The sequence below is a fragment of the Lampetra fluviatilis genome, chromosome 55 (genome assembly GCF_964198595.1).
Source record: "Lampetra fluviatilis chromosome 55, kcLamFluv1.1, whole genome shotgun sequence".
Taxonomy (NCBI): domain Eukaryota; kingdom Metazoa; phylum Chordata; class Hyperoartia; order Petromyzontiformes; family Petromyzontidae; genus Lampetra; species Lampetra fluviatilis.
In genome coordinates, this window is record NC_136329.1 from 2825414 (window position 1) to 2852421 (window position 27008).

Below are 27008 nucleotides of genomic sequence, written 5' to 3' on the forward strand. Positions count from 1 at the left end.
CTGTGACAGTGATGGATCACGGGGCGGCGCGGGGTGCGGGGTTGGGCACGCGTTGTGGGCGTGGTGTGGACGCGCGCGCCGGGAGTGACAGATGACGGGGCGGCGCGGCGTGAGTGGTGAGGCACGATGAGATGTGGGAAAAGAGGATCGTAGCCAGCGCCCGGCGATTGGTCGAATAAGTGGGTGCTCGCAGCGACGTCCGCAGGTGGGGTATAAAGGGGGACGCGCGAGAGCACTCGAGGAGAGTTACCCAGTTGAAGACCCGAAGACGGAGCTGAAGACTTAGCCAGTGGCGTTAGTCGCCGAGTAGCTAAGTGGATGTTGGTCATCCGAGTAGCTCAGTGGCGTTAGTCGCCAAGTAGCTAAGTGGGTGTTTGTCACCCGAGTACTAAGTGGATGTTGGTCATCCGAGTAGCCCAGTGGCGTTAGTCGCCGAGTAGCTAAGTGGATGTTGGTCATCCGAGTAGCTCAGTGGGCGTTAGTCGCCAAGTAGCTAAGTGGGTGTTTGTCACCCGGGTACTAAGTGGATGTGGGTCATCCGAGTAGCTCAGTGGGCGTTAGTCGCCAAGTAGCTAAGTGGGTGTTTGTCACCCGGGTACTAAGTGGATGTGGGTCATCCGAGTAGCTCAGTGGGCGTTAGTCGCCAAGTAGCTAAGTGGGTGTTTGTCACCCGAGATACAAAGTAGGTGTTAGTCACCTGTAACCAAGTTTGATAAAATAAAGAGTGTGTTACCCGTGAAGTCGTCTCCCGCCGAGTTACTACATTACAACTGGCGTCAGAAGTAAACCTGTCTTCAAGAAGTATGGACACAAGGAAGACTACCCGTACCCACGAGCGAGGTCGGGATGACGACGGCGTACCGGGGACACCGACCTCGGGAGTAGAGGACGAGGAGTTGCCGCCGATGCAGCACTTCGCGGTGATGGCCGACGCTCCGCTTGCCTCCGACACCGGCCTCCAGGACGCGCACGCCCGGTTGGCGGAGTTGCTACTCGCCGCCGCCGCTGTCTTGGCCGACATCTCCGTTCCGGCGAGCGGGAAAACGGCTGCGGGGGTCGTGGAGGAAGCGACGGTGGAGGATTCCCGCCAAAGGGCGCTTCGCGCCAAAAGTCTGGAAGTTGCCGCCGTTTTTGGGGGGCCGCCACCGATTGGCGGGAAAGACGGACGCCACGTGGCCGGACACCTCCGCGCAGCGCAGCCCACGTCATCGGCGCGCGCCGGAGCCCTCCATTTTGCGCCTGACAACCGAGCCGACATTTTACACAACTCCAGCGGAGCGCGGGAAAATCTCTCCGACGTCGACGACGATCGGGTCCTCCAGCAAAGATTGCCCGCGCTGTCGGCGTTCAAGGCGGATGGGGGCGACTGGGGAGCCTTCCAACGAAGGTTCCTCGCTCATCAGGAGATGTCGGGGTGGTCCGACACCACTGCCCTGCGTGCGTTGCCAGCGATGCTGGACGACGACGCGCTTGCAGCCTTCACATCTGCTGCAAAGTCGTCCCGCTCTACGCTCCAGGCCGCACTACACCTGATGGCGAAGGTGTTCGGGCCGCCCTCCACGTGCCGCCACCAGTTCTACGATCGGCGGAAGGTGGCTGGGGAAACGACGCTAGCCTACCGCACGGCACTGCTCGCCTTGGCGGACGCGGCTTTTCCCCGCATGGATAAGGAGGGGAAGGACGCCATGGTGACGGAGCAGCTGCTGGTGTTGGCCCACGAGTTGGGGGTCCCCATCAACGTGGCAGACGAGATGGAGATCTGCTCCCTGGCGATCGCCACGAGCATTCACGCGTACGAGGTCTTCAAACGCAAGCCGGGGGTCGTCTGCAAATGGCCGGGGAATGCGGCACTGGCCGCCACGATCGCCGAACCTCAGCCAGCTGCGGTGCAGGAGCGGGGCTTCGCTGCATCGTGTCCGGGGGAGTGGAGAACGGGAGGTCGTTCGCCCACACGTTCGTCCCGCAAGCTGGAGCAACCGAAACCTACGACGTCCGTCGTCTGCTACAACTGCGGCCTTCGGGGTCACGTCGCAGCCGGGTGCCGGGCCCCGCGTCCGCGCGCCGCAGGACCACGTCGGGACGACGACCAGGGCCACAAGTCATCCCAACAAAACCCGGCAAGTCGCGGCACCTCACACGTTCGGTCCGCAAACACGGCACATTCGGGTCGCCGCTTCGCGGTGGGGTGTTCGCGGCTGGGTGCCGGGGGTTCAATTCGGCGAGGGGGGTCCGTACGCGGCCCGCAAGCAGTCGAGTGGTCCAAATTGGCCCACAGGATCGTGGCTGCGTCAGCCGGGTCGTCCGTGGTAACGGGGTTCATTGACGGGGTTGAGGTCCGGGTGCTTGTTGACACGGGTGCGTCGGCCACCATCATCTCGGACCTTATTTATAACATTCTTCCCGTCCAAAGTAGACCCCTTCTGCCAGTAGACGTGCCATTTTATGCGGCGAATGGGGGATCCCTGGGGATCATCGGCCAGATTCGGGCGACTATTTGCATTGGGGACATTAAATTAGCGGGCCCTATTTTTGTATCATCATCGCTGGCCGTTCCCTGTTTGCTAGGTACGGACTTTTTGTCAAAAATGCCCATCAAAATTCTTATTGATCAGGCCTGCATAGAGCTTCCGTCAGGTCGGCGGGTTGCCTTCTTGTCGAGCCCTATCAAAGTGCGCACGGTTGTGCGACGGTGCAGGCGCTGGCGACTCACACTGTACGGGTACCCCCGGGATCGCAAATGTTAGTACCCCTTCGGTTCAGGAAGCCACTCGAGGTGGGTGCGGAGGCACAGGGGGTGCTGTTGGGGCCGTCAAACAGAGCCAGTAAGGGCCTCGACTTAGCGGTTGCTCAAACCGTGGTGAGAGGGGACAGTGAGCCGTTCGTAATGGTCCTGAATACGGGGTCGCGGCCGGCCGTAATTGCGCAGGGAACGGTGCTGGCTCACGCCGCGCCGCTGCCCGTTGAGGAACGGCTCGTGGCTCAAGCAGATTTTACTGTCGAGTCGCATCCTCAAAGTGATGAGGGGACTGAGTGGTTGGACTCGCTGTGTGCGGGTTCTGCTAACTTGTCCGGGGTGCAATTGGGAGCATTGAGGGGTTTGCTCATCGAGTTTGCTGACGTGTTCAGCAAACATAAGTACGATATCGGCTGCACTGACCTGTTGCGCCACCACATAGCTACAGGGGACGCGGCCCCTATTCGTCAGAATCCCTTCCGGCTCAGCCCGGCCGAGAAGGAACATGTGCAATCGGCGGTTAATGATATGTTGGCGGCCGATATCATTTCGCCCTCTTCTAGTCCGTGGGGTGCTCCTATTGTCCTAGTAAAGAAACAGGACGGGTCCTTGCGGTTTTGTGTCGATTTCCGCCGCTTAAACAAAATCTCGATGGCGGATGCGTATCCGCTCCCCAGGATGGATGAGTCGCTGGATGCCTTGGCGGGAGCGCAGTTTTTTTCCACACTCGATCTGCTTTCTGGATTTTGGCAATTGCCACTCGATAACGAGTCTAAACCTAAAACTGCTTTCCGGACACCTGGGGGCCTTTTTGAATTCAACCGTTTGCCCATGGGCTTACATTCCGCTCCCGCCACGTTCCAGAGACTCATGGAATTGGTTTTGTCGGGCCTCCAATGGGATACCTGTTTGATTTATCTTGACGATATTATCGTCTTTAGTCGGACTTTCGAGGAGCACCTCCAGCGACTGAGAGCGGTGTTCCTCAGGATGCGTTCCGCTAAGCTTAAATTTAAACCGGCTAAATGTTTTCTGCTTCGGGAATCGGTCAGGTATTTGGGCCATATCGTGAGTCGTTCAGGGATCTCGACGGACCCTGCTAAGACGCATTGCGTCAGCTCATGGCCAACGCCAACCTCGGTCACGGAGGTTCGTAGTTTCATTGGTTTTGCCTCCTATTACCGTCGTTTTGTCAAGCAATTTGCCACCATAGCCAAGCCCCTGCACGCTTTGACGGCTAAGGGTGTGAGGTTTCACTGGGGGGCAGAGGAGGAGGATGCGTTCTGCTCCCTCCGTGACGCTTTGGTGCAGGCTCCCCCCTTGTGTTACCCCGATTTCAAACAACCGTTTTTGCTTGACACGGACGCCAGCAATACGGGTATCGGGGGGGTGCTCTCACAGTTGGTCGGGGGGGTTGAACGGGTGGTCGCCTACGGTAGTAGGGTTCTTTCCCCCGCAGAACAACGCTATTGCGTAACTCGTCGTGAATTGTTAGCCATTGTGTTTTTTACACAGCAATTCAGGCCGTATCTTTACGGCCGTCATTTTACGGTCCGGACGGACCATGCGGCTCTACAATACGCTATGCGCGTGGCGCAGCCATCGGGCCAATTGTCCCGATGGTTGGAGGTCCTTCAAGACTACCAATTCACGACGATTTACCGCAAGGGGTTGCGGCACTCAAACGCGGACGCCTTGTCGCGGTTGCCGCCGTGCACGGACTGCACATGTTTGTTGGGATCAGCGCGGTGCAAACCCCCGGTCGCCGGCACCCCGGGAGTTGCGCTCGCCGCCACTGACACCCCGGGAGAGGACGCCCCCACGGGGAGGGATTCGCTGTTGTCGTTGCCCCTCATTGAGTGGGGCCGCCTCCAGATGTCCGACAGCTCCCTACTTACGCTGCGTCGGAAAGTTGGCGCTCCCGAACAAGGGGAGGCGCGGGTCGGTTCCTGGGTGTGCAGACAGGGCCTGTTGATGAGGTGGGACAACATGTCCCGGCGTCACGTGCTCGTTGTGCCTGTTGCTATGCGGGGTAGGGTTGTTCTGGCAGCTCATGAACGGCTCATGCATCTGGGTTTTCACAAAACGCTCGCCCTAATCCAGCGAGACTATTATTGGCCGGGGATGGGTAACGACGTGGCGAATATTCTTAAGGGATGCGTAGGGTGCGCCAAAAGGAAACCGCCACCATTGGCAGCTAATCCACCGCTGCAATCCATTCAGGTTTCGCGTATAAACGAATTGGTAGCGTTGGACATCTTGGGGCCCTTTCCGGTTACACCAAGGGGAAATAGGTTCCTGCTGGTTGGCGTGGAATACTTCACCCGATGGCCTATGGCATGGCCGCTCGCCAACCAGTCGGCTGCGGCGGTGGCGGACGCCTTTGTCCAGGGTTATGTGTTGGACAAGGGCGCCCCCGAACGCTTGCTGACGGATCAAGGGAAGAATTTTTCGAGCGTTTTGTTGCGCGAGGTGTGCGACCTGTTGGGTACAAAGAAAGTGCGTACTTCCCCCTACCACCCGCAGACTGACGGGATGGTTGAGCGTCTGAACAGAACGATTACGTCTATGTTGTGCCAACAGGTCTGCGACGATCAGGTTGATTGGGACTTACAGGTGCCGGGGGTACTCGCGGCCTATCGAATGGCCCCTCATGCGGCGACAGGGTTTTCCCCATTTTTTCTTATGTATGGGCGGGAGGCCGATCCGGCCATGGACGTCCAACTGGGGATTTCCCAGCCACGTGCAAAATCTAAATTGGCAGACCACATCAAATTTAATATCGCCAAATTGACTGAAGCGCGGGAGGGGGCAAGGTTGAATTCGCGGTCGCGGCAAATGGCAAACGAGAAATTGCATGAGCGGAGGGTGCATACGCATGATTGGAAACCAGGCGATAAGGCCTGGCTGCATTGTCCACATGCACCGTTGGCTACGTCCCCCAAGTTGTTGAGACCTTGGAGGGGACCGGTGGAAATTGTGCGGGTTGCACGGCCCCAGAGTATACAGATTAAATGGGGGAAACGCCGTTGGTATGTGCACCCCTCCCGACTGAAGCCCTATGCGGCACCGTGTGACCCCGTTCTGTGCCGTGACGACCGGGCGTGTGATGTGACCGTCGACTCGGGGAGGGAGGTGTCGCAGGCTGATCCTCACGTGTCTCCACCTGACCCACCCCCAGGTGCCTCGGGCTTGACGGCTGCTGACCGTCGAGAGCCTGAACCCCGGGGCACGCACGAGTCCTCGATGCCTGGCCGATGTCTTCCTGAACCGCCGGCACCACCGGACGTTCGACCGCGTCTGGTGCCGTACGACGGACCGGCAAGGCGGACTCGGGCTAGGTCTCAACAATTTTCATGAGGACGGTTTTTTTGTGCTCTACACTGAGCTCGCCCGGTGTTCCCCTCTGCCGGGGTAATGTCCCGTTGTAGGGACGCTCGGAAGAAAAGGGGACACTGCACGAGTCGAAAGAAAAAAAAAAAAAATTTCCATTTATTTTTTTTGTATACACATTGCTATTGTCACTCGCCGGTTTGTATATATTGTGCTATTGTCGCGGGGGCATTGGTTGAGGGTTGCGGATGGTGGTGTTCGCGTCGTGTTGTGTTGTTAGCTTAGTTGTTGTTCTTGTTGTTGTGTTGTGTTACGGGGCACACAGGGAGGGTTTGTATATTTGTGTAGCAGCCGGGGCGGCTGCGAGCTATGTGGTAGGGGGTGATGTAGTGGTGGTATTGACGTGCGCCGACTGTGACAGTGATGGATCACGGGGCGGCGCGGGGTGCGGGGTTGGGCACGCGTTGTGGGCGTGGTGTGGACGCGCGCGCCGGGAGTGACAGATGACGGGGCGGCGCGGCGTGAGTGGTGAGGCACGATGAGATGTGGGAAAAGAGGATCGTAGCCAGCGCCCGGCGATTGGTCGAATAAGTGGGTGCTCGCAGCGACGTCCGCAGGTGGGGTATAAAGGGGGACGCGCGAGAGCACTCGAGGAGAGTTACCCAGTTGAAGACCCGAAGACGGAGCTGAAGACTTAGCCAGTGGCGTTAGTCGCCGAGTAGCTAAGTGGATGTTGGTCATCCGAGTAGCTCAGTGGCGTTAGTCGCCAAGTAGCTAAGTGGGTGTTTGTCACCCGAGTACTAAGTGGATGTTGGTCATCCGAGTAGCCCAGTGGCGTTAGTCGCCGAGTAGCTAAGTGGATGTTGGTCATCCGAGTAGCTCAGTGGGCGTTAGTCGCCAAGTAGCTAAGTGGGTGTTTGTCACCCGGGTACTAAGTGGATGTGGGTCATCCGAGTAGCTCAGTGGGCGTTAGTCGCCAAGTAGCTAAGTGGGTGTTTGTCACCCGGGTACTAAGTGGATGTGGGTCATCCGAGTAGCTCAGTGGGCGTTAGTCGCCAAGTAGCTAAGTGGGTGTTTGTCACCCGAGATACAAAGTAGGTGTTAGTCACTTGTAACCAAGTTTGATAAAATAAAGAGTGTGTTACCCGTGAAGTCGTCTCCCGCCGAGTTACTACATTACAGATACACAGCTGCAGTGTGCTCAGGGGCCGTCCATAAATTACGTCACGCGATTTTGGACAATTTTTGACCCCCCCACGTCGTCACACGGCGTCACAAAACGTCAGACCCCCCTCAAATATGACGTCACAAAGCTCTGCCCCCCACCCCCAATGATGTTGTAGGAGACAACATTTATTTAAAAAGTCTATTTAATTCAGTAGAACGTGTTGTCTATATTTATTTAAAGTTGCGCATTTTGGTGTGGCGTCACATTTCTCAAACCCCCCCCCCCATCGTCACAAATGTCTGACCCCCCCCCTAGGTGCGTGACGTCATTTATGAACGGCCCCTCATGGCTTCCGAGTCAGCAAGCTGACCGCCGTTCGATGCAACGCTGCACGCTCACAGGCTGTCCGCACGCCAGGCTCGATCTGCAGCTGGAGCTGGCCCAGCACGCTGCCTGTCAGCTGCCTTGGGAGTGGCTTGGTGTGCGAGCACCCCTTGTGGCTCTCTCCTGGAGGCCTCACGCTGGGCAGCAGCCTGCACGTGACCACACTTACTCTCCTGGCCTCTCCACAACTCATACAATATCAGTCACTGGCCATCAACAGAAATTTTCCAGCCAATAGCTTGGACAATATTTTAAGCACACTATATTGGTGCATAACTCAAATCTCCACTTAACTTCTCACACGTCTTGGCTTATCACAGTATCATATAGAAAATTCCTTCGCACAATACATACTGTACCTGTCAACCCTTTATCAGTGTCTATCTTATTACAGACACATTCAGACCTTATTGGTCACCCTGTCCTTATCAATTTCAACGTTCATCCTACAAAGTCATATCACAAAGGAGAAACGCAAACAAACAGACAACACATTTTTTTGCCCGTATTGAAACGGCTGTACGCCGTATGGACTTGAAAACTCAATTTCCCTGTACAAGAATATTGGGTAAACCGTATGGGTTGAAAGGTATGACAATAGCATGAGGAATGCTGTTTAAGGTCCGTTGCCACCAGAAACTTATCAACAATTTTCCTCAACCACATAACGCATCACACCTCATAGCTTAGAAGTAATTGACTCTGCAAGAGACTCAAAATACAGGGTGCTTTTAAAACACACGTTAACACTTATATGGGACTATCGTTTTTAATGGAAAAATAACGTATAATACACTGTGACATGATAACAAATGTATGTTAATAACTTCAAAAAGTTGTTCGCCATCATTGTCAACACGTGCCTGGAATCTTCTCCAGGTGGTCTCCACAGCCCGGAGGCATATTTCTTGCAGTATTGTTGAAAATTCTCAGAAGTGTTAAAAAAAATTGAACCTCCCTGGATGTATAAATAAAAACGTAAAATAAAACTTGTAGCGATGCTTAGAGTCTGCCAATGCAGGACTCAATTCTTAACTACTCAGAGTCTGTTCCTCTGCAAAGCTCATTCTTAGCTAAATTACGAGTGCTCTCTCCAGTGTCTGCCTTTGCAAGAATAATGCATATGATTTTTATATACTGTTGCATAGGAAGTTCTAGTTTATTTAATTAATTCCCTTTGTAACATCAAAATCCTAAAGCTCCTCCCATTTTCACGCTCCTCAAACATTCATCCAATCAGTCTTAGTTCACCTTCTCTTCTGGTTCTGCCATGTCATAGACGCCATCCTCACTTCCTTCGAATGTCATCCCAAGACGTGTGTGGACATAGACCCACTTAATAGCCCCTTGGAATGTCTATCGACTCATAAAAGTGGACCCCTAAATGTGGTGTGTGTAGACCATCTGTTAAGTGTGAAACGGCCTAGATTGTCCCCCCCCTTAAGTCGACTCAGCCTTAAATAAATACCTGCTGCAGCATGCAATGATAGCTACTGGGTAGACAAAGGAGGTAGAGCACGGCTTTTGTTATACCCCTTTAATATTGGTCGCGTAGAATTGACAATTGTAACATATATATAACACTACTATATTGTTGTCCTGAATGATCCTTAGGTTCAACGCTTCAACACAAGCTTCCATAATTTAATCATCATTAAGTTTCACATTCTGAACCCAGACCGTATCTCGTACAGTAATTGTTAATAAGGACATGTAAAATAGTCATATAGTCACATTAAGACCTTCCGACCCTAGGCTGTATCATCATGTCCTATCATCAAGTTCTATCACCAAGTTAAGGTTTAATACCAAGGTGTTTACGAATATTCATATCCGGTGGTTGTCACTTTGAACGTTTAAACTTTCCAACAGCCAAGACTTGTACAACGTTAATAGCTCGGATGCTGAGTGTTCTTTTTGCATGGGCACAGTTATAAAAGCAGAGGTCCTCCTGTGGCGTTCCTGGTGGTGCCTTTGTTGTCTCAATGGAGGAGTTTCGCAGGTCTGTGTCACTTATTATTTATTATCCCAAGTTAACAAGCCTGTTGTTAAAATTCTCATTCGAATACGGATTAGTTTCGTCCTCTGGCCTTTTTACGCTCAGGACACACTAAATCCACATATACGTCTACGAGTAGCTATTACATTAAAATAGGCAAGATGACACTTAATTATTGTTTTGGAAAAGGCACATATCCAACAATGTGCATAGCCGCCATCGCCCGGATGGTGGCGCCGAGATATTTCCTCAGGGGGAGAGAATTGGTCCAAAGCCAAATATACAGAGGGGGTAACCGAGCCCCTGTGATAGGGGCTGTTCTCAACGAGGACACGGAAGTTGCTATGTCAATGTGAGGGATCAGCATGATGTTAATGTGAGGAGGCCGCTCCCCTATCTTACAGTTACATGCTAATTTATCACATTAACATCACTAGCCCCGGCCACTTCTTTATGACCCTTGAGCTACACCCATCTCAAACCTTGTAAAACAGTCTGCCTCAGAAGCAGACTATGCTTTCTCACCTGATGAGGGACGCTTGTGTTGTGCCCGAAACGTAATTTATTTTATTTTATACCTACGTGACTTTACCGAAAGAACCAAAGAGTACGTACAGAGTAATTTTTAAGCATCAGTTAATGAATGGTGAGGCCTGATTTCCTCAAAATCCGTTCAGATTTACGAGCTTTAGATTTAAGGGCCTGTAGCTCTAATGAATACCAAGGGGACGTGTGGCTGGCTGAAATTAACCGGAACCTAAGTGGAGCCATAGAGTTGAGAATGTCAGAGTGCACTGTTATACTGAAGCACATCCTCATCAATACGGAGTAGACTGGGCTCTGAAGAAACCGAGATAGATAGAGCATCCGTAAGTGCAAGTGGACTAAGTGATTTCAAATTACGAAAGGGGATCCGACTGTATGAACGAGCAGGGCGAAATAATGACATTTCAAAGAAGACTGCTGAGTGGTCAGATAGAATCACAATCCAGGTGCGGTTCGTTCACTCGGGGCGTTGGGGCGCTGTGCCACCAATCAGTTGAAGATGGGAAGTTATTTTTCTAATAAAAATTACTTCTATATAAATAGTTTTCATATTCTTTGTTTTTTTTCGGTAAAGTCACGTAGGTAAAACATGTATTTTATTTTATTAATTGTTTTACCTACATGACTTTACTGAAAAAAACCAAAGAGTATGAATCCTTGCAGTCACGAAAGCTTCAAATCTAGAATAAATAGTTTTGTTGTGTTAATTTTTAAAAATGATTATTTCAACGTGAATTGTATAATCAAGATAACATTTTAAGTTGTTCGTATTGGAAACTGCTGCAACGCAGTATGATATGTGCCTCGGGAAGGTCTCTGCGCAGCTGTGAAGGCGTCCGAGTGAGAAATTTCCATGCATTCATTACCATTAGCTTCGCATTTTAGCCACGCCGTTTGAGACCCATTTAGGGCGGTGAAAAGGCATCCATGGCTGTATTTGCTGTATTCATCGGGTGGTGTCGGGATTAACGACACATTTATATTTACGCGAACTAATCCAAAAAAACTATATTATGGATGCAATTACTTTGTCACGTTATATTGCACAGTACATTGTATTCATGTCGCTAGTGAATACAGGTCAAAGTCTTTTGTGTAGGTGGGGTGTACGACGGTATGTGGCTGTTATTGTACAGTATGCGGTGTCTTAGTTGCCTTGGCTAATTTGTTGAGTCATGACAGTTGATATTTAATTGTTCTGCTCACATCTGACACATATTTTACGCACGTGAAGAGCAGTAAAGCAAACCAAAACTTATAATAGAATACAAAAAGTGTTTGTTCTCATATACTGTTTTCTTTGTACATAAAACTTACAGCTACATCCATTTATGATAGTTTTGTTTTATCAGCATATGCTGATTGTTGATTTGAAGCTTTCGTGAGGGCACGGAAGTGACTATGTTAATGTAAGTGATTAGCTAATCTCTCTCGTCGAGGAGGCCGCTCTCCTATCTTACAGTTACATGCTAATTTCTCACATTAACATCACTAGCTCCGGCCACTTCTTTATAACCCTTGAGCTACACCCATTTCAAACATTTTAAAACAGTCCGCCTCAGCAGCAGACCATGCTTTCCCACCTGATGACGGACGCTTGTGTTGCGCCTGAAACGTCGTGATTTATTTTATTTTATACCTACGTGACTTTACCGAAAGAACCAAAGAGTATATGGTAAATCGCTTTTTACAAATTGCCTTTCTTTATTATATTATAAAAAATGTAATCTGCATGTTATAGAAATTTTTTAATCGGAGATTGACGTATGTTGAACTTCTTTCACACCGTATGTAGCCAACCGTGGTAACCGGAGGACCTCGAATTTAAGGTCACGACGTTTTCAGGACCGTGTTCTCAAAACTAAACAGATGCCTACTGTGACACTTGGGAGATTGTTTTAAATATTGAAACCACAGACATTCAGTAGCACTCTGAGATATTAGTGATTCCATTCTGGATTTATTAGGCACACACGGGATTGCAAGCAACACCACTTGATTACAAGCATAATAAACACAGGTATAAGAACTGTGTTATTAAAGACAGATTAAAATCACCTCACCCTTAGCCCAGCCTAAATATAGATTACAAAAAAGGAATTAAGTTCCAGACAATGACCTGGAAAAGTACATAGTATAACCAAAATGATGGATTCTTTAAAAGTTTAATTTTGAAGATTCGTAACCACTTTTTTTCTGATTACAGTAGCACAAATGTATGACGAATAGTGTTTACGTACTGGCTTTCCATATACATAGGCCTCGCCCTTTACATTAGCTACTTACATATTTTAACACATAGTCTATTTACTCGTGGCCATTACTTTCAGACACTGCTGTAGGCTAATTGTCATGCCCTTAACCCATAACGATAACAGTAATATCTTGCGATGATTAACAATATATCTTGTATTTATAAGTAAACTAATAACAGCCACCACACCCCAAAACAACATGCGCTAACAAAGACAGGTGTGCGAGAACGATAGAATACTACGGGGTCATGAGGAGTGGGCACAGAGACAACTTGGACAGGCAGGGGCGTAAATGAGGGGGTGTGGGGGGTCTGGGGGGGGGGTTGGGAGGGGGTCTTGGTAATCTAAATGATGATGGGTGATGACTATGATTAAAATTTTAATAAGCTACTGCTTTCACAATGTTAATGCGAATGATTTTTTCAAGTCTTCCTTAATCTTATTTTCATCTGTATCGATCTCTTTCCATGCATAAGGAATATCTGCTGGTGAAACATTATGTCTTTCAGCAAATTTCCCATTGTATTTGCAGAACACGATCTTCCAGAAAGTCGTGGCCTCTAGGCTAGTGTCTGGCTGAATGCTCCAGGAGGCAAAGTAATAATTGATAGTACGGTATTCCTTGTAGGGAACCCATTGGTCATTTGTAGCTAAACTTTTAAAATCCTTATTGCCAACAACATCTGTTGTGCAAACTTCAGCTACCAACTTGTCGTTAGAAATTATTTTAATGCCATTAAGGCTTTGAGGATAATGCAGCTCCGCAGAGTGTGTCACATGACCACCACCTCCCTGGTCACAAGGGACCCCACAGAAAGGACACAACTTCTCACAGCCAGCCAGGCTCTTGTAGAGCTCGATGTGCGGCTGCACAGGGAGACGACTCAACCACGCCTCGCACTCGGCATTACTGGCGACACTGAACCCTTGTAAAATTTCCCCTTCAGCAGAGTCCAACGAACTCTTGAGTTCTTCCGAAAATTGTTTGACACTTTCTTTGTCTTTAAAGGACAAAGACCCAACTATGTCAATGAAATCTTTATTAATAATAATGTGCTTGAGTAGACACTCGCCCAAGCTCTCTGAGAATTTATAAAGTGTGGTCGGAGTGGCTATAGTTTTGGCAACAGAGTACACAAATGTCTTCACTTCATGAATCAGATTGCTCAAAATGGCGCTTGAGAGATTGTACATCTGAGATTGTGACCCATTCTTTCTCTGGCAGTGCTTTATAACCTCAGCCATTATCCATTCCTTTGTAAAATCTGCATATTTTTTTATGTATCTGAAGTAATTTTCAAAGTTGTCTTCATCCAACAAATGAAGATGTATGGCCAGCTGAAGGTGTTTTCGGCTCGAAAACGTAGGGCCACCGCTATCGCTCTTAACGTTCGTCGCAATATCCATCCCCAATTTGTTGTCTACAGCCTCCAGTAGAGACGGCTTCAGACACTCGTTACAAAAGGTCTTGGCATGTTTCATATTTTCATCACCTTTACGATATAGTTCCTTGAAAAGAAGAAAATACGACTTCTTAATTTTATTAATCTTAGTATTTGGATTGTTGTTTTCAAAAAAAATGTCGTGTTCTTTTTGCCAAGTTGCTATGGCATTGAAACAAATGAATACAGTGATGTCCTTTTCAAAGTCTTTGCTAAATATTTTATTATGCTGTTGTTCCAGTTCTTTACGGATGTGTTGCAGAAGATCGTTATTATAGGATGAGCAATGATCATTCATTTTTATTTTGTCCTCAATACACCTATTGCTGCTTTCGACAATCCTATGTGAAATGTTTGTCAACTCCTTCACAGTTGCATCGTTATTTGTGATTAAATTCCAAATCCCTTTCCATTTAGATCCTTCTTTAATTAAGTGCTCTTGGTTTAGTTTAAATATTTTGATGCTATTTTTTTCAAAATATGTTTCAGGGCTTCCAAAGTTACACAAACGATGGCCGGCAGCTCTCTCATGTTCTAATTTGCTGTCGCGCAGGGATTTCACCATATCGCTGTAAACGTTGTGATTTGTCAATTTCATTTTTGGGAGGTGTGTAACCACGTTTGACCACATGACGTCAAACTCTTTGTTTAGACGTATTTCGTCTAATTTCACTTTATCATTTTTGCAGCGCTGAAGGAGTTTACAGACTTCCGATCCAATTGTTTTTTTACTCTGCGTTTCAAGTTCGTGAATGGAGTGTCCAGACTGTCTCCTACAAACCAACTCCAGCAATTTATTCAAGGCTTCCTCTTGTAACTTCACGAAAAGTTGTTTTGCGCTGATGTTAAAGTCTTCTTTGTATTTCTCAACTAAATGCACATTTTGGCTTTTGTTTTCAAAGTGACTTTTATTTTGCTCTTTAAGGGGCGTTTCCTTTTGAAATCTCATTACTTAATTCACGTTCCAACTGTTGAAAATGGTTCTGAAGATTATCATATTTAACACTATTCATGTAATTATTTTTCTCTTGCGTCCAAGAAATAATGTCATTACGAAATTCCCATTCCCAGCCAGTATACTGAATGCACAGTTGGTTGTAAGCATCGGCAACCAAGCTGTTTTTGAAACTGAAAATGAAGTTCTCTTTCTTTACTGCTTCCCAGATGCATCCTATCCAAGTGCTGAAATATTTTAGTGTTGAAGCTTTCTGTGTTTTTGGTCTCCTTTTAAGATGGTCTATCAGGTGCTGCTTGAGTTTAAAAACCTGATCGCTGTATGCAGCACTGACTGAAGCCATTGGAGGGGTTCCATGCCAGAGGCCAGGAATGTACCAGTTGTCCCGACTCACGTCGTGCTCCATGACGTCCGTGAATTTACTGTAAGTGGACTCCTTGTGCTCCATTTTTGCAGCTGCCACCGTCATGGCATTCAGTTGATTCATAAGACATTTCTTGTCTCTCATGTTCTTGTCGGAAGCAGCGACATCGCCAGAATTCTGATGCACAAATAGGCACTTTGTTTTTTTCCCAACTTCTGTCATTCGTAGAAATGCATGGACAACGATTTGCAGAACATCTTTCATTTCTTCTACATTTTCCATTGCCAGATTAATAAGCGTGACATCACTCAATCCGATAACCACCGTGGCCAGCTCATTGTCGTGCTCGTAGCTGTCATGAAGTGTTGCCAGCTCAGGGGCTTTCAGCCCTTCTGTGTCAATCACCAGGATGAAGTCACACTCCAGTTCTTGTTTCAGCTCATCGTCAACGCTGACGAGCTGCATGAAAGCGCCGCGTGTGCAGCGGCCACTGCTCACTGCGAACTGAAGCCCAAACATGGTGTTGAGAAGCGTGGACTTGCCTGTGCTCTGCACCCCCAGCACGGTCAGGATGAACACGCGGGGATCTCGGCCAAGCGTAGCCCTCACTTCCTCAAGCACGTCGGTCACCCAGTCAATGGGAATACAGCCAACGTCTCCATCCATTAACTCCAAGGGAAACCCCTCCAAAAACAACTCCGCAGCAACAGCTGGGAGTGTCGGTGCCTTGCGGTATGCTGTGGTATTGGGCGCTGCAGATTTCTGGACTGATTTAGATGCTTCGTAAAACTGCCCAATTTCACGTATGAAATGTTCCAATCCCAATGAACTAGACGTCATAAATTTTTCAATTTCTTCCAATTTTGCTCCATTGTTTTTAGAATCAACATCTAGATCAACATATATTTTCTTGTAATCATCTCTTAACTTGGAAAATGTAACTCTAAATAGACATTTAGTTTTAATTGCAACCACTGAAGAACAAACATTTTCATTTCTATTGACTCGTTCAATATAAAATCAACAAACATTTGCATCACATCTGAAAAACCAATTTTGTTCTGTTCTTTGCGAATTTGTGCTTGTTTTTTTATTTGCTTTAATATAGTCATCAAAATGCTGATGTCCGATGTTTTTCACACGACTCTGTTCTTTGTTGGTATCTGCCCACTTGTGCCACAGATCTCCTTGTAAAGGGAGATATCGTTGTTTACCTTCTTTCACACTTGATTTAACTATTTTATCCATGATACGCTTAACTTTAGCTTTGCCTTCTTTGCATTTACTTTCACATTCATCGATTCTAATATTTAAACTTCCTGCAACGTTGACCATGCTTTCTAATGTCCCGTGGTTTTCAATAGACTTTAACAATCTTGTAATATTAGAACGTAGTTTTTTAGTAAATGCTGCGTCATTGTGTCGCCCTTTCTGAATTATTTTTGCCTTTATTTTCAGCTCACACAAACTGTTGGTGATTGCAATTGTATTGCCACTTATATCATTTTCTTTCTGGTTTGCTATTATAAATAACTGAGCATTCGAATTGGCAAGAATAGACATTTTTTTTACATCTACTTCTCCGATGTCAATGACAATGAACAAGGCATTTGAGTTTGCTTTTAAAAAACTCAAGTTGAACTAAGTGATCCCTGGCATCACCACGGAGATTTAAAATGCTGAACTCTGTTTCGAAAGCATCTATATTTGATTTCCCACAAGGACAGAACATAGCCATTTCAACTAGACCATCGGAACATTTTCGAGGGATATCACCACATTCCATTTCCCGATGAACAAAGAAATGATGGTTTTCATTGCTAAGAATTGAATTTAGCAATTTTGATTTAGAAGCACTACACTCTCCAACCCGAATAAATGAAATGCAAGTCATTGGTACGCTAACTAATGACTCCTCCATGCTGGATGCATTTTCCTGTAGTTTCCAGTTTTTCACAACTTGTCTCATGGCCCACAACATAAATGTGATGTTCCCTTTGCCCGAATCAGGCAGTAAGAGAGGCAAGGCAAACTGACACTGGGCCATCTTCTGCATAAGCACCTGCTGTAAGAAGCTGTCGGCGCAGAGAAACACCACGGTTATCATGTCCAGTGGATTTATCAAATCGGCTGTCGCATCACTGCCTGAGCTGCTTGAATTGTCATCATCACTTGTATCTGCTTCTTCCACTCTACGCTGCCCATATTCGGTGTTTCTTGCCCTGGGATTTGCCCTCATTACATTCCTGAGGAAATGCTTGGAAAGGTCCTGAATATATTTGGGATATTCCTCGGAGCCAATTATTCTCAAAACATAATTTGTTGATATTTTTTCAGGGTAAAACTTGTCCAAAGTGAGTTTCTTCAAAATAGTCTGAAATTTAACTTTTGAAGAGGCAATTTTGACAACCTTGTCTTTATTACTACACGGCTCACTTCCTTCCAATATGGGGCCTCCTCTACTCTGTCCACGAACACTGTAAAATAAACACGTCACGTTACAATGTTAAATATCACATACAAATGTGGTATACAAATACAAATGTGGTATTCAGACAATTCTACTAAATTTATTACAGTGCTTATGGCTAGAGAGGTATAACATCATTACAAATATTGAGGTCTTGTGTTCTCCCTCACAATATCCAACATAAGTAAATGTGTGTACTATAAAGTTTATCAACATAAATGATTGTTCTGTTTGTCAGGTGTTATTTGGTCATTTTAAATTCGAAATGAAATACTAATTGATTTTAAGCTTTCGTGACTGCAGACATCCATACTCTTTGGTTCTTTCGGTAAAGTCACGTAAGTTGAAAAAGAAAATGAAATAAAAAATAATATATCACGACGTTTCGATCGCAACACAAGTGATCGTCATCAGGAGAATCAACCCAGCAGTAGAACTACTGAAGAACACAGCGAGAGAGCTGCTACAACAAGGGTTATATATGTTTGAGGGGGGGTGTAGCCTAAGGGCAAGCAATCGGGTTCCGAATCCCATCCCTGCACGCAAGCACATCAGTTGTGTTAATGGGGGAGATTAGGGAGAGAGATTAGGGAGAGAGATTAGTATGTCAAAGTAAATGAGCTCCCTTCGCCGTATGAGAGCACTGTCACCGCTCCTGCGCACAACCGGAGTGTTAGTGGGAGAATAGCACTATGTTAATTGGAGAGATTAGGGAGAGAGATTGGGGAGATTAGCAAGTTAATGTCAAGTCTATGTGTAGCACAAGGTGTGGCCAGGCCTTTCGCTGTGGCCATGCCAGTGAGACACCCAGCCCATAAAACAGTAAGAACCATCGATTCATCGAGGCTAAGGGAGCAGAGGTGGCCATGTTAATGAGACTCTAGCCTGTTAGTGTAAAGGCATCCCACAGGGCAATGCAACTCTGAGAGTCAGAGATAACAGCCAAATGGCAGGAAGGGTGGTTAATAACGTCCTTCCAATGATTGCTCAGCTTATACCCATCTTCTCGGTTGAAATTGTTTCTGTGTTCATATATCTCGATGGCTTCATGGACAAATATTTCTTGGTAGCCCGAAGGTTTGCAGAGTACCTTGGTCTCGGAAAAAAACAATATCATGCGAGCCCACTGTGTTATAACAGTGATCATCCACAGCCGAGGTATTGGTTCTGCCGTGTTTCAAATCTGCCTTCTGTTTACGAACACGGTCCGAGATATGTCGTTTCATTTCCCCCATGTAACTGCTGCCGCAGACACAACTTAGTTAGTAGACACCAGGGTATTGCATGTCAGGAATGACATCCTTCACAGATGGGATCAAATCACGGATTTTGTGTACTGTATTGAATTGGACCTGGATCTTGTGTTTGTTTAAGATTTTGGAAATCTTTTTGGTAACATTTGCTATGTATGGTAAGGTGATGGTTGTGATTGGGTCCTCAGATGGTTGTCTTCCCATGGTTGGGGATACAGCTTTGCGGATTGTGTGGTCTGAGTATCCATTCATTCTGAGGGCTTGGTGTACGTGCTCCAGTTCACTGGCTAGGTGGCGCTGGTCGGAGATGCAACAGGCCCTATGGTGTAGTGCAGTGGCGGCTCCTGCAAAATCTCTCAGGGGGGGCAAATGTCTGGATGATTGATAAGGTCCACCCATGCAATGAATAAATTAACAGCTTAAGCATGTAAAGGCAACTTCACTTCTTTAATATTAATGAAAAATAAAGTGACTCTTACAATACATCTTGTTTGTTTATATACTCACTATTAAAACAAACCACTCAAGTTTATTTTATTAAAGATTCCACTAGGTGGCGATAAATTATATTGTTGGATGAAACGTGCTTACGTATGATGACGTTAGCACGTATGATGACGTAAGCATGTTAGTGCATGCCCTCCCGGAAGCCATAGAGAATGCATTGCAGCGCCCCCGTTCGAAAAAAAAACATCTTTGAATGTAAGTCTATGGGGCCACTCGGGGCGATTCTCAGCCGTAGTGAAATCGCCCAAAAAGAGGCGGTACTCCACAGAACGTGACGTGACGCTGATTGGACTATATCCAGAGGCTGACAGTGACGGCTAGCGTGACACTGTGGTTGAATGACATGGTGGTGCGTCGCCCAATCGCCCTAATGAAGAAACCGCCCCTGGTGTAGTGTTTGATGAGGGAATTCTTCTGGGCCGAATGGTGGTGGGAATCTGGCTTTAGATAGGAATCTGTTTGGGTGGCTTTTCTGTAGATGGAATGTCCCAACGAGCCATCAGCCCTCTTCTCGATCAAAACATTCAGGAATGGTAGCTTGCCATCATTTTCCACTTCCCTGGTGATTAAATGTTAACAAGATTGTTATCAATCAGAGTAACAACCCATTTTCCGATAGCCTAAAATCGATACTAGCTAGAGGGCTGAATTTTGCAGTCACCCCCAAACACATCCCAATGGATAATATCATTGCCCAGGTTGACATAGCCCTCAAAGGTTTGGGACACATCCCAGCAGACGTGGAAAGATATGAAATAGCCGCCATCCTCAAAACCGCTAAGAAACCCATTAGTAACATCAGCAGGGACGAGCACTCTGAACTCGCTCAATTGAAAAAGAGAGACATAGAGATGACTGTCATCCTCCCTCATTTTGGTTCTTTCGGTAAAGTCACGTAGAAGGGAAATAGTAAAATAATAAAAATTAAACATAATAAAATACAATTCTCACGAAGTTTTGGCCACAACGCAAGCAGCCGTCCTCAGGTGAAGAACAGGGCTGTCGGAAAGACAGCTTCTGAATGAACACCACTGTCATACTCTCAGCCGACAATGGCAATGCCACTTTCATCATGGATGAAACCACATACAACAACAAAATCCAAGACCTTCTTAATGATGGCAGTCATACCAAAATCATCAAAGATCCTACCAACCGCCTGGCCACAAAAAAAACAATATCATCACTAATTCGACTTCTCTAATCGAACTGACCAAGCAGCTCTCCCTAAAATCTTTGGCTGCTAGACCACCCAGATTTTATGGCCTTCCAAAAATCCATAAAGAAGGTACTCCACTCCGTCCTATCGTATCCACCATCAACTCACCTACCTACAAACTGGCCAGATTTCTGTCTGACACCCTGCTTCGATTCACGGGCAAAACCACCTCAGCAGTACTTAACTCAGCTCACTTGGTGTCTCTAATCAAGGACATCTCACTATCCCCAGATGATTTGCTTGTCAGTTTCAATGTAGTCTCTCTGATCACCAAGGTAATTGTACCTGACACCATAGCAATCATTGAAGACTTAGTCCAACATGGACTGAATCCTGATGTACCAACTTTGGTGAGGCACTGCCTTACCAACAATGGTACATTCTTCAAACAAAATGAAGGTATCCCTATGGGGTTTCCCTTATCATCAGTCGTAGCGAATGTTTTCATGGATAAATTTGAAACATATGCCATCCAGCCATCCACCCTATGTCCTTCCCTGTGGAAGAGATACATAGATGACACTTTCGTCATCTGGCCACATGACCAGACAGCACTGAACTAATTTTTCAACCACATCAATTCCATACACCCTTCCATCAAATTCACCATGGAAGTGGGAAATGATGGCAAGCTACCTTTCCTGGATGTTTTGATCGAGAAGAGGCCTGTTGGCTGGTTGGGACATTCTGTCTACAGGAAAGCCACCCACACGGATTCCTATCTAAACCCTGATTCCTACCATCCAGCCCAGAATAATTCCCTCATCAAAACACCACACTAAAAGGGGTCACTGCATCTCCGACTAGCGCCACCTAGCCAGTGAACTGGAGCACGTGCACCAAGCCCTCAAGATGAATGGATACTCAGACCGCACATTCCGCAAAGCTGTATCCCCAACCATGGGGAGACAACCATCTGAGGACCAAATCACAACCATCACCTTACCATAGATACTCTTAGGTTTTTTTTCAGTAAAGTCACGTAGTAAAAAATAAATAATAAATAATTAAATAATAGCAATAATAATATAAATAAAATAAAAATCACGACGTTTCGGGCGCAACACAAGCGTCCGTCATCAAGTGGGACAACCACAGCAAGAAACAAATGCTGAAGTAGGCAAAAGAGCTGCTGTAACAAGGGGCTATATAGGTAAGAGACGGGGGAGGAGCCAGGGAGGAGAGATAGAGGAGGGGGGGGGAAGTGGGCGGGGCTGGGAGTGGGAGGAAGAAGACACAGGAGATGCGGATACCATAGATACCCTTAGATACCAGGTGTTACCAAAAAGATTTCCAAAATCTTAAACAAACACAAGATCCAGGTCCGATTCAATACAGTACACAAAATCCGTTATTTGATCCCATCTGTGTAGAATGTCATTCCCGACATGCAACCTTGGTGTCTACAAACTAAGTTGTGTCTGCGGCAGCAGTTATATTTGAGGAAACGAAACGACATGTCTCGTACCGTGTTCATGAACACAAGGCAGATTTGAAACATGGCAGAATCAATACTTTTTCCGTTGCTGATCATTGCTATAACGCGGTGGGCTCGCACGATCATGTTTTTTTCTGAGAACAAGGTACTCTGCAAACCTTCGGGCTACCATAAACGATTTGTGCATGAAGCTATCCAAATATATAAACACAAACACAACTTAAACCAAGAAGATGGGTATAAGCTAAGCAATCATTGGAAGGACGTTATTAACCAGGTAAAATCTTAACTCGCTGTGGTGTTTGCATCCAACATGCATATGTCAGCTGTTATTTCGACTCTCTGTCTCTATCTCTATGCCTCTCTCTTAGATCTCACATGCTCACATGTTCGTTGCATTGCACTCTCATGCCTTTGGATTGCACTCTCATACTCACAGGCCCTTCGGATTACACCCGTTGGGTTGCACTCCCTCGTCTAGGAGGCCGCTCGTCTTCTCCTTCTTTTCTACAGTTACATGCTAATTTCTCACATTACATCATGCTAATCTCTCACATTAACATATCTACTTCCGTGCCCTCGTTTAGGAGTCCACTCTTCTATTTTACAGTTACATGCTAATTTTTCATATTAACAACACTAGCCCCAGCCACTTCTTTATAACCCTTGAGCTACACCCATTTCAAAGTTTTTAAAACAGTCTGCCTCAGCAGCAGACCATGCTTTCCCACCTGATGATGGACGCTTGTGTTGCGCCCAAAACGTCGTGATTTATTTTATTTCATACCTACGTGACTTTACCGAAAGAACCAAAGAGTATAGACATGACATTATTTTAATTTACCTTTGCGAATTTGTACTTTCTGCACACGGAGATGTTGGCTTAATGCAGCCTCTTTCTTCACCTCGCTCGTCTGTCTCGGAATCATCATCAGCGTCTTGCAATGTAGTGAAACTTGATGATAATCTGGAAAATAAAATGTCACAAAGTCGTGTAAATATGGCTCTTCTTCCAACATTATTCATCCAATTGCAATATCTGCCCTATATGTCATATGTCAAATTAAGATACATGTCAAGAACAATTGTTAAGGTCCAACAATTACACTTGGAAGATGTATTGAGATTTGAATCTCGCAGATCGTTTAGTAATTGTTCGTGCAGTTGGGAAGTTTCCTGGTTGTCAACCAATGTTAATGTATGTATGTTTGATGATCTCCTTTTGCATCGTCAGTAGCCAACCGTGCTTATTGGGGGTGCGAAAGCTGATCTAGCTTTGTGAGATAATCGAAGGTTAATCACGTATCGAGTAATGTTTTCTTATCCATATCTGCATTAACATTCCCAGGTGCTGTATATATACAGCAAAAGCGCTGCTATCTGGCACTTTACATTTGCAATGCCCTATTAACCAGCCATTGTCATAGACGGCAATATAAATCTTCCTTCACGTATACGGAAAGGTTACAACAGCCATTTGGCATCTTGCAGTGCGCCGTTCATATATCCTTTGTTGTTTACGGACGCTTGAAAATGCTGAGGAGTGGTGGTGCTATCAGCAGTCTATACATACGGTATTGTACTACTGTAAACGGCTCAACTGCTTCTCTACAATCAAATAATGATTTTCTTCTTTTGAATTGAAACTCACTTCATTGATCCCGTGATACTGCATCACTTTTCTTATTATCTACCATCCCTCAGGACCCCATATTTCCTTCTTTGACCACTTCAACTGCCTTCTCTCCTCTATCCCCCTCCTTGTTGAATGGAATCCTCCACATTGATGAAGTGGAGGACGTCGACCTCCACCTTCGTTGCCACATTGCTTGTGAAATGCGTAGTACTAATCGCACATCTGCATTTCCCATAAATAAGCAAAAAATCCTCTTGATATGCAAATTATTTTGTCAAGGCGCTCTTCCTCCTCCCTCCCAGCTTAAATAGACGCTCCAAGCCTGGGGTGTGTCTTCTCGGCAGACCTGTTCTTCACCTGAGGACGGCTGCTTGCGTTGTGGCCGAAACGTCGTGAGAATTATTTTATTATGTTTTATTTTTATTATTTTATTATTTCCATTCTATGTGACTTTACCGAAAGAACCAAGAAGATGAATCCCTGCAGTCACGAAAGCTTTAAATCGAAAGATAATAAACTCGTTGCCATATCACTTGTCATGACAATTGTGCAGCATATATTACCTGGGTGGATGATTTGATCCTGTATCTACACATTTTGTATCATTGGACTTTTTGAATATGTATTGTTTGGATTTATTCGAGCCATCTGTGAACAATACAAAATTTGCACATTAGATCCATATAATTTATGTTTGTCTGACATAAAAGTGTAATACATATATTGCATTAATTCCGGTTTACCCCTTTGAACGCATTTAAAGCAGAAAATGTCAAATCACGTTCTCGACATATCTATAAATACACCAGAAAAATATTCCACATTACTTAAAATACTGTGTAATCATGCAATAATGTCCATTATCATTAGTCGTGGTCAATACACCTCTGCCATCTCTTATCTACAACATTACTTCGATAATCTTCTTCAACTTCTACTTAATGCCTAAAACTGGTCCTCAACGCTAAAAAGAGAAACGTTATGTTATTCTCCCATGCACTTATTAAGCATGTTGACAACTTTCAATATCTAGGCGTTATCTGGATTCAAACTCTCTTTCAAGACACACATTGATCGCGTGCCCGAGAAAATACAAACACATTGTATTCTACCTCTCGTCCCCTCAATATAGTTAATGCCACCATCTTGCCCATATTTGATTGAATCATTAGCAAATCTGAGATAATATTTTTTTTCACCATTATCATTTGCATCTTTGTTTCTTAAAACCAATTGTTTGGAAAATCATATTTCTACGTTGCTGTGAAAAACTTTGGCCAAAGTGTGTCACCTTGTCTGACTCCTATTTTAAATGTGTATTGGTACGCTCTTCATCTAATCTTAGATTTCATGTTCAGTTATTGTACATTAATTGTATTATTTCTAAGTTCCTCCTGGCAGTCAGCAAGCGGTTCCCATTTTCCCTACATTTTGACAGGAACGGTCAATCTGATGCAACCAAAATGTTAATAGTTGACCCCTTGGTCCCCTCTTCCATCATAGAGGTTCAGCAGGGTCAGCCAAGGGAATGAGAGCCATATTCCCAAAAATGCAGTTGGCCTCATGATATCATGTAGGTAGCAAGCTTCATCCTAGTCTCCTGTAGTAGCCTATGAATATACAGTCGTCCAATCGATACCGCAACATTTTGTAAATAGGTCAGACGTATCTCCTATGCTTCCCCGAGCATGCATGTATCATGGAGTAAGACACGAAGCACTAACTCTATTGAGTAAGACAGGAAGCACACGAACCTCGACAACATATAGCTTTATTACAATATAGCTTTATCATTTTGTTAAGATAACAAATTCAAACGTGGTAAAATGCAATCTAATGCCCCAGTCTCATTTGTTTTGACACATTTGTTTATGTAATGCTTCGTGAGCAATGCTACTCAAGTAAGCAAACCATTCAATGACCTTTGAGTAATGTATTGAGTTTGACAAATGTAAAAAATCCATTGTGAAACGTGTTCATCGACCATTACCAACACAGCATCACCAAGTACTGTAATGTATGTAATATATCTAAGACCTTGACATTCTTATCCCTCATATAATAATACATTAAACTTGTAACGCCCACATAATTTGCTCACTCTAATACGGAGAGAATACAGATAAGCAGAAAGGCAGTTGCATGATGAGGAAGCTGGAACAGCCAGAGAATGCCCGTTCATGTGAGAGGGAAACACTCTATGCCTAGGGTTACAAAACTCTCCCAACTCATGACACCTTTAATGAAGGTGTAACAGTGCAGCTAATTATTTAACACTATTTAAGACATATATATATAAGTAACCTGCCGTGCACATAATCTCACAAATTAATATCTGCAGATGGCATAGCCCTTTCTGCACAATTAAAAATGTGGTGGGCAGCGACTGCGATGGTGGTGGTTTTTTCACCAATAAAAGGGCTGCCAAGTAAAAATTAGCATGTTAATGTGAGTTTGTTGAGCGGCCTCCACGGCCAGCGCCCTGAGGTGGCTATGTCAATGTGATAGATTAGCATGTGAATGGAAGACGGCAGAGCAGCAACCTAGAGCTCGGCGAGTGAGGTGGCTGTGTTAGTGTGAGAAATTTTACCTGTTAATGTAAAATCAGAGAGCCGAAAATAACAACTAACATGGGAAGGTGGTGGGATGGGAACGTCACAGCCAGTTATGACTTAAACTGGTTGATAACGTCCTTCCATTTATTGCTCAGTTTATACCCATCTTCTCGATTTAAATTGTGTCTGTATATATGGATGGCTTCACATATCTCACAAAATACTCACTGTCTTCTACAACATCATTCAACACGATCAAGATATCCCCGTGATCATGTCTAAACTAATCCTACAGTTGAACTTGGCCAAAGCTGACTTGGACTGCTGTAGAAAGCTGTAGAAGGTGGTGATCCGAAGAGTAACCCCTGGGACTTCTGAGAAGAATACAATCCCTGCTGGAATAAGAGACCCAGGCTCTGCTCTGGCAGTGCAAAGCTGTCAGGCAGCACACAAGTTGAAAGGGCCCTGCTCGAGCCTCTAGATGAAAACGGTGAAACGAAGGAGTTAAAGGACTGTACTCTACTCACTCTGCGATGTCTTGGAGCTAATCATTCAAATGAATATCGAACCTCAAAAGTTACACCCAACTCCATAGCCTACAAATTAGTGGATAGCGCAAAATGACCACATTACATAAAGCACCAAGCGAAATCTCCATCATCAACTTTGTTGGAAAATGACCTACATTTATCAACAAGATCCCACTGCCATCAGCACAGATGATAAGAAGGAAGGTTTACCCAAAATTAA

General features: G+C 45.7%; 2 protein-coding genes across 2 annotated transcripts in view; both read right to left on the reverse strand.

The window, feature by feature from the left end:
* Nucleotides 1-12657: 12657 nt before the first annotated feature.
* LOC144949938 (interferon-induced very large GTPase 1-like) lies at nucleotides 12658-16478 on the reverse strand. Its single transcript, XM_078879928.1, is given in 5 exon segments — nucleotides 12658-12690; nucleotides 13197-13286; nucleotides 14643-14802; nucleotides 14804-16107; nucleotides 16467-16478. Coding segments are annotated over 5 exon segments (1599 nt in total).
* Nucleotides 16479-16768: 290 nt separating this feature from the next.
* Nucleotides 16769-27008, reverse strand: part of LOC144949939 (up-regulator of cell proliferation-like) — a 32337-nt gene continuing 22097 nt past the window's right edge. Inside the window, exons 4-5 of the mRNA XM_078879929.1 lie at nucleotides 24267-24351; nucleotides 16769-17657 (exon numbers count right to left, since the gene is read on the reverse strand). Of these exons, the coding sequence (XP_078736055.1) occupies nucleotides 16769-17657; nucleotides 24267-24351 (974 nt within the window). The remainder of the gene's footprint in view (nucleotides 17658-24266; nucleotides 24352-27008) is intronic.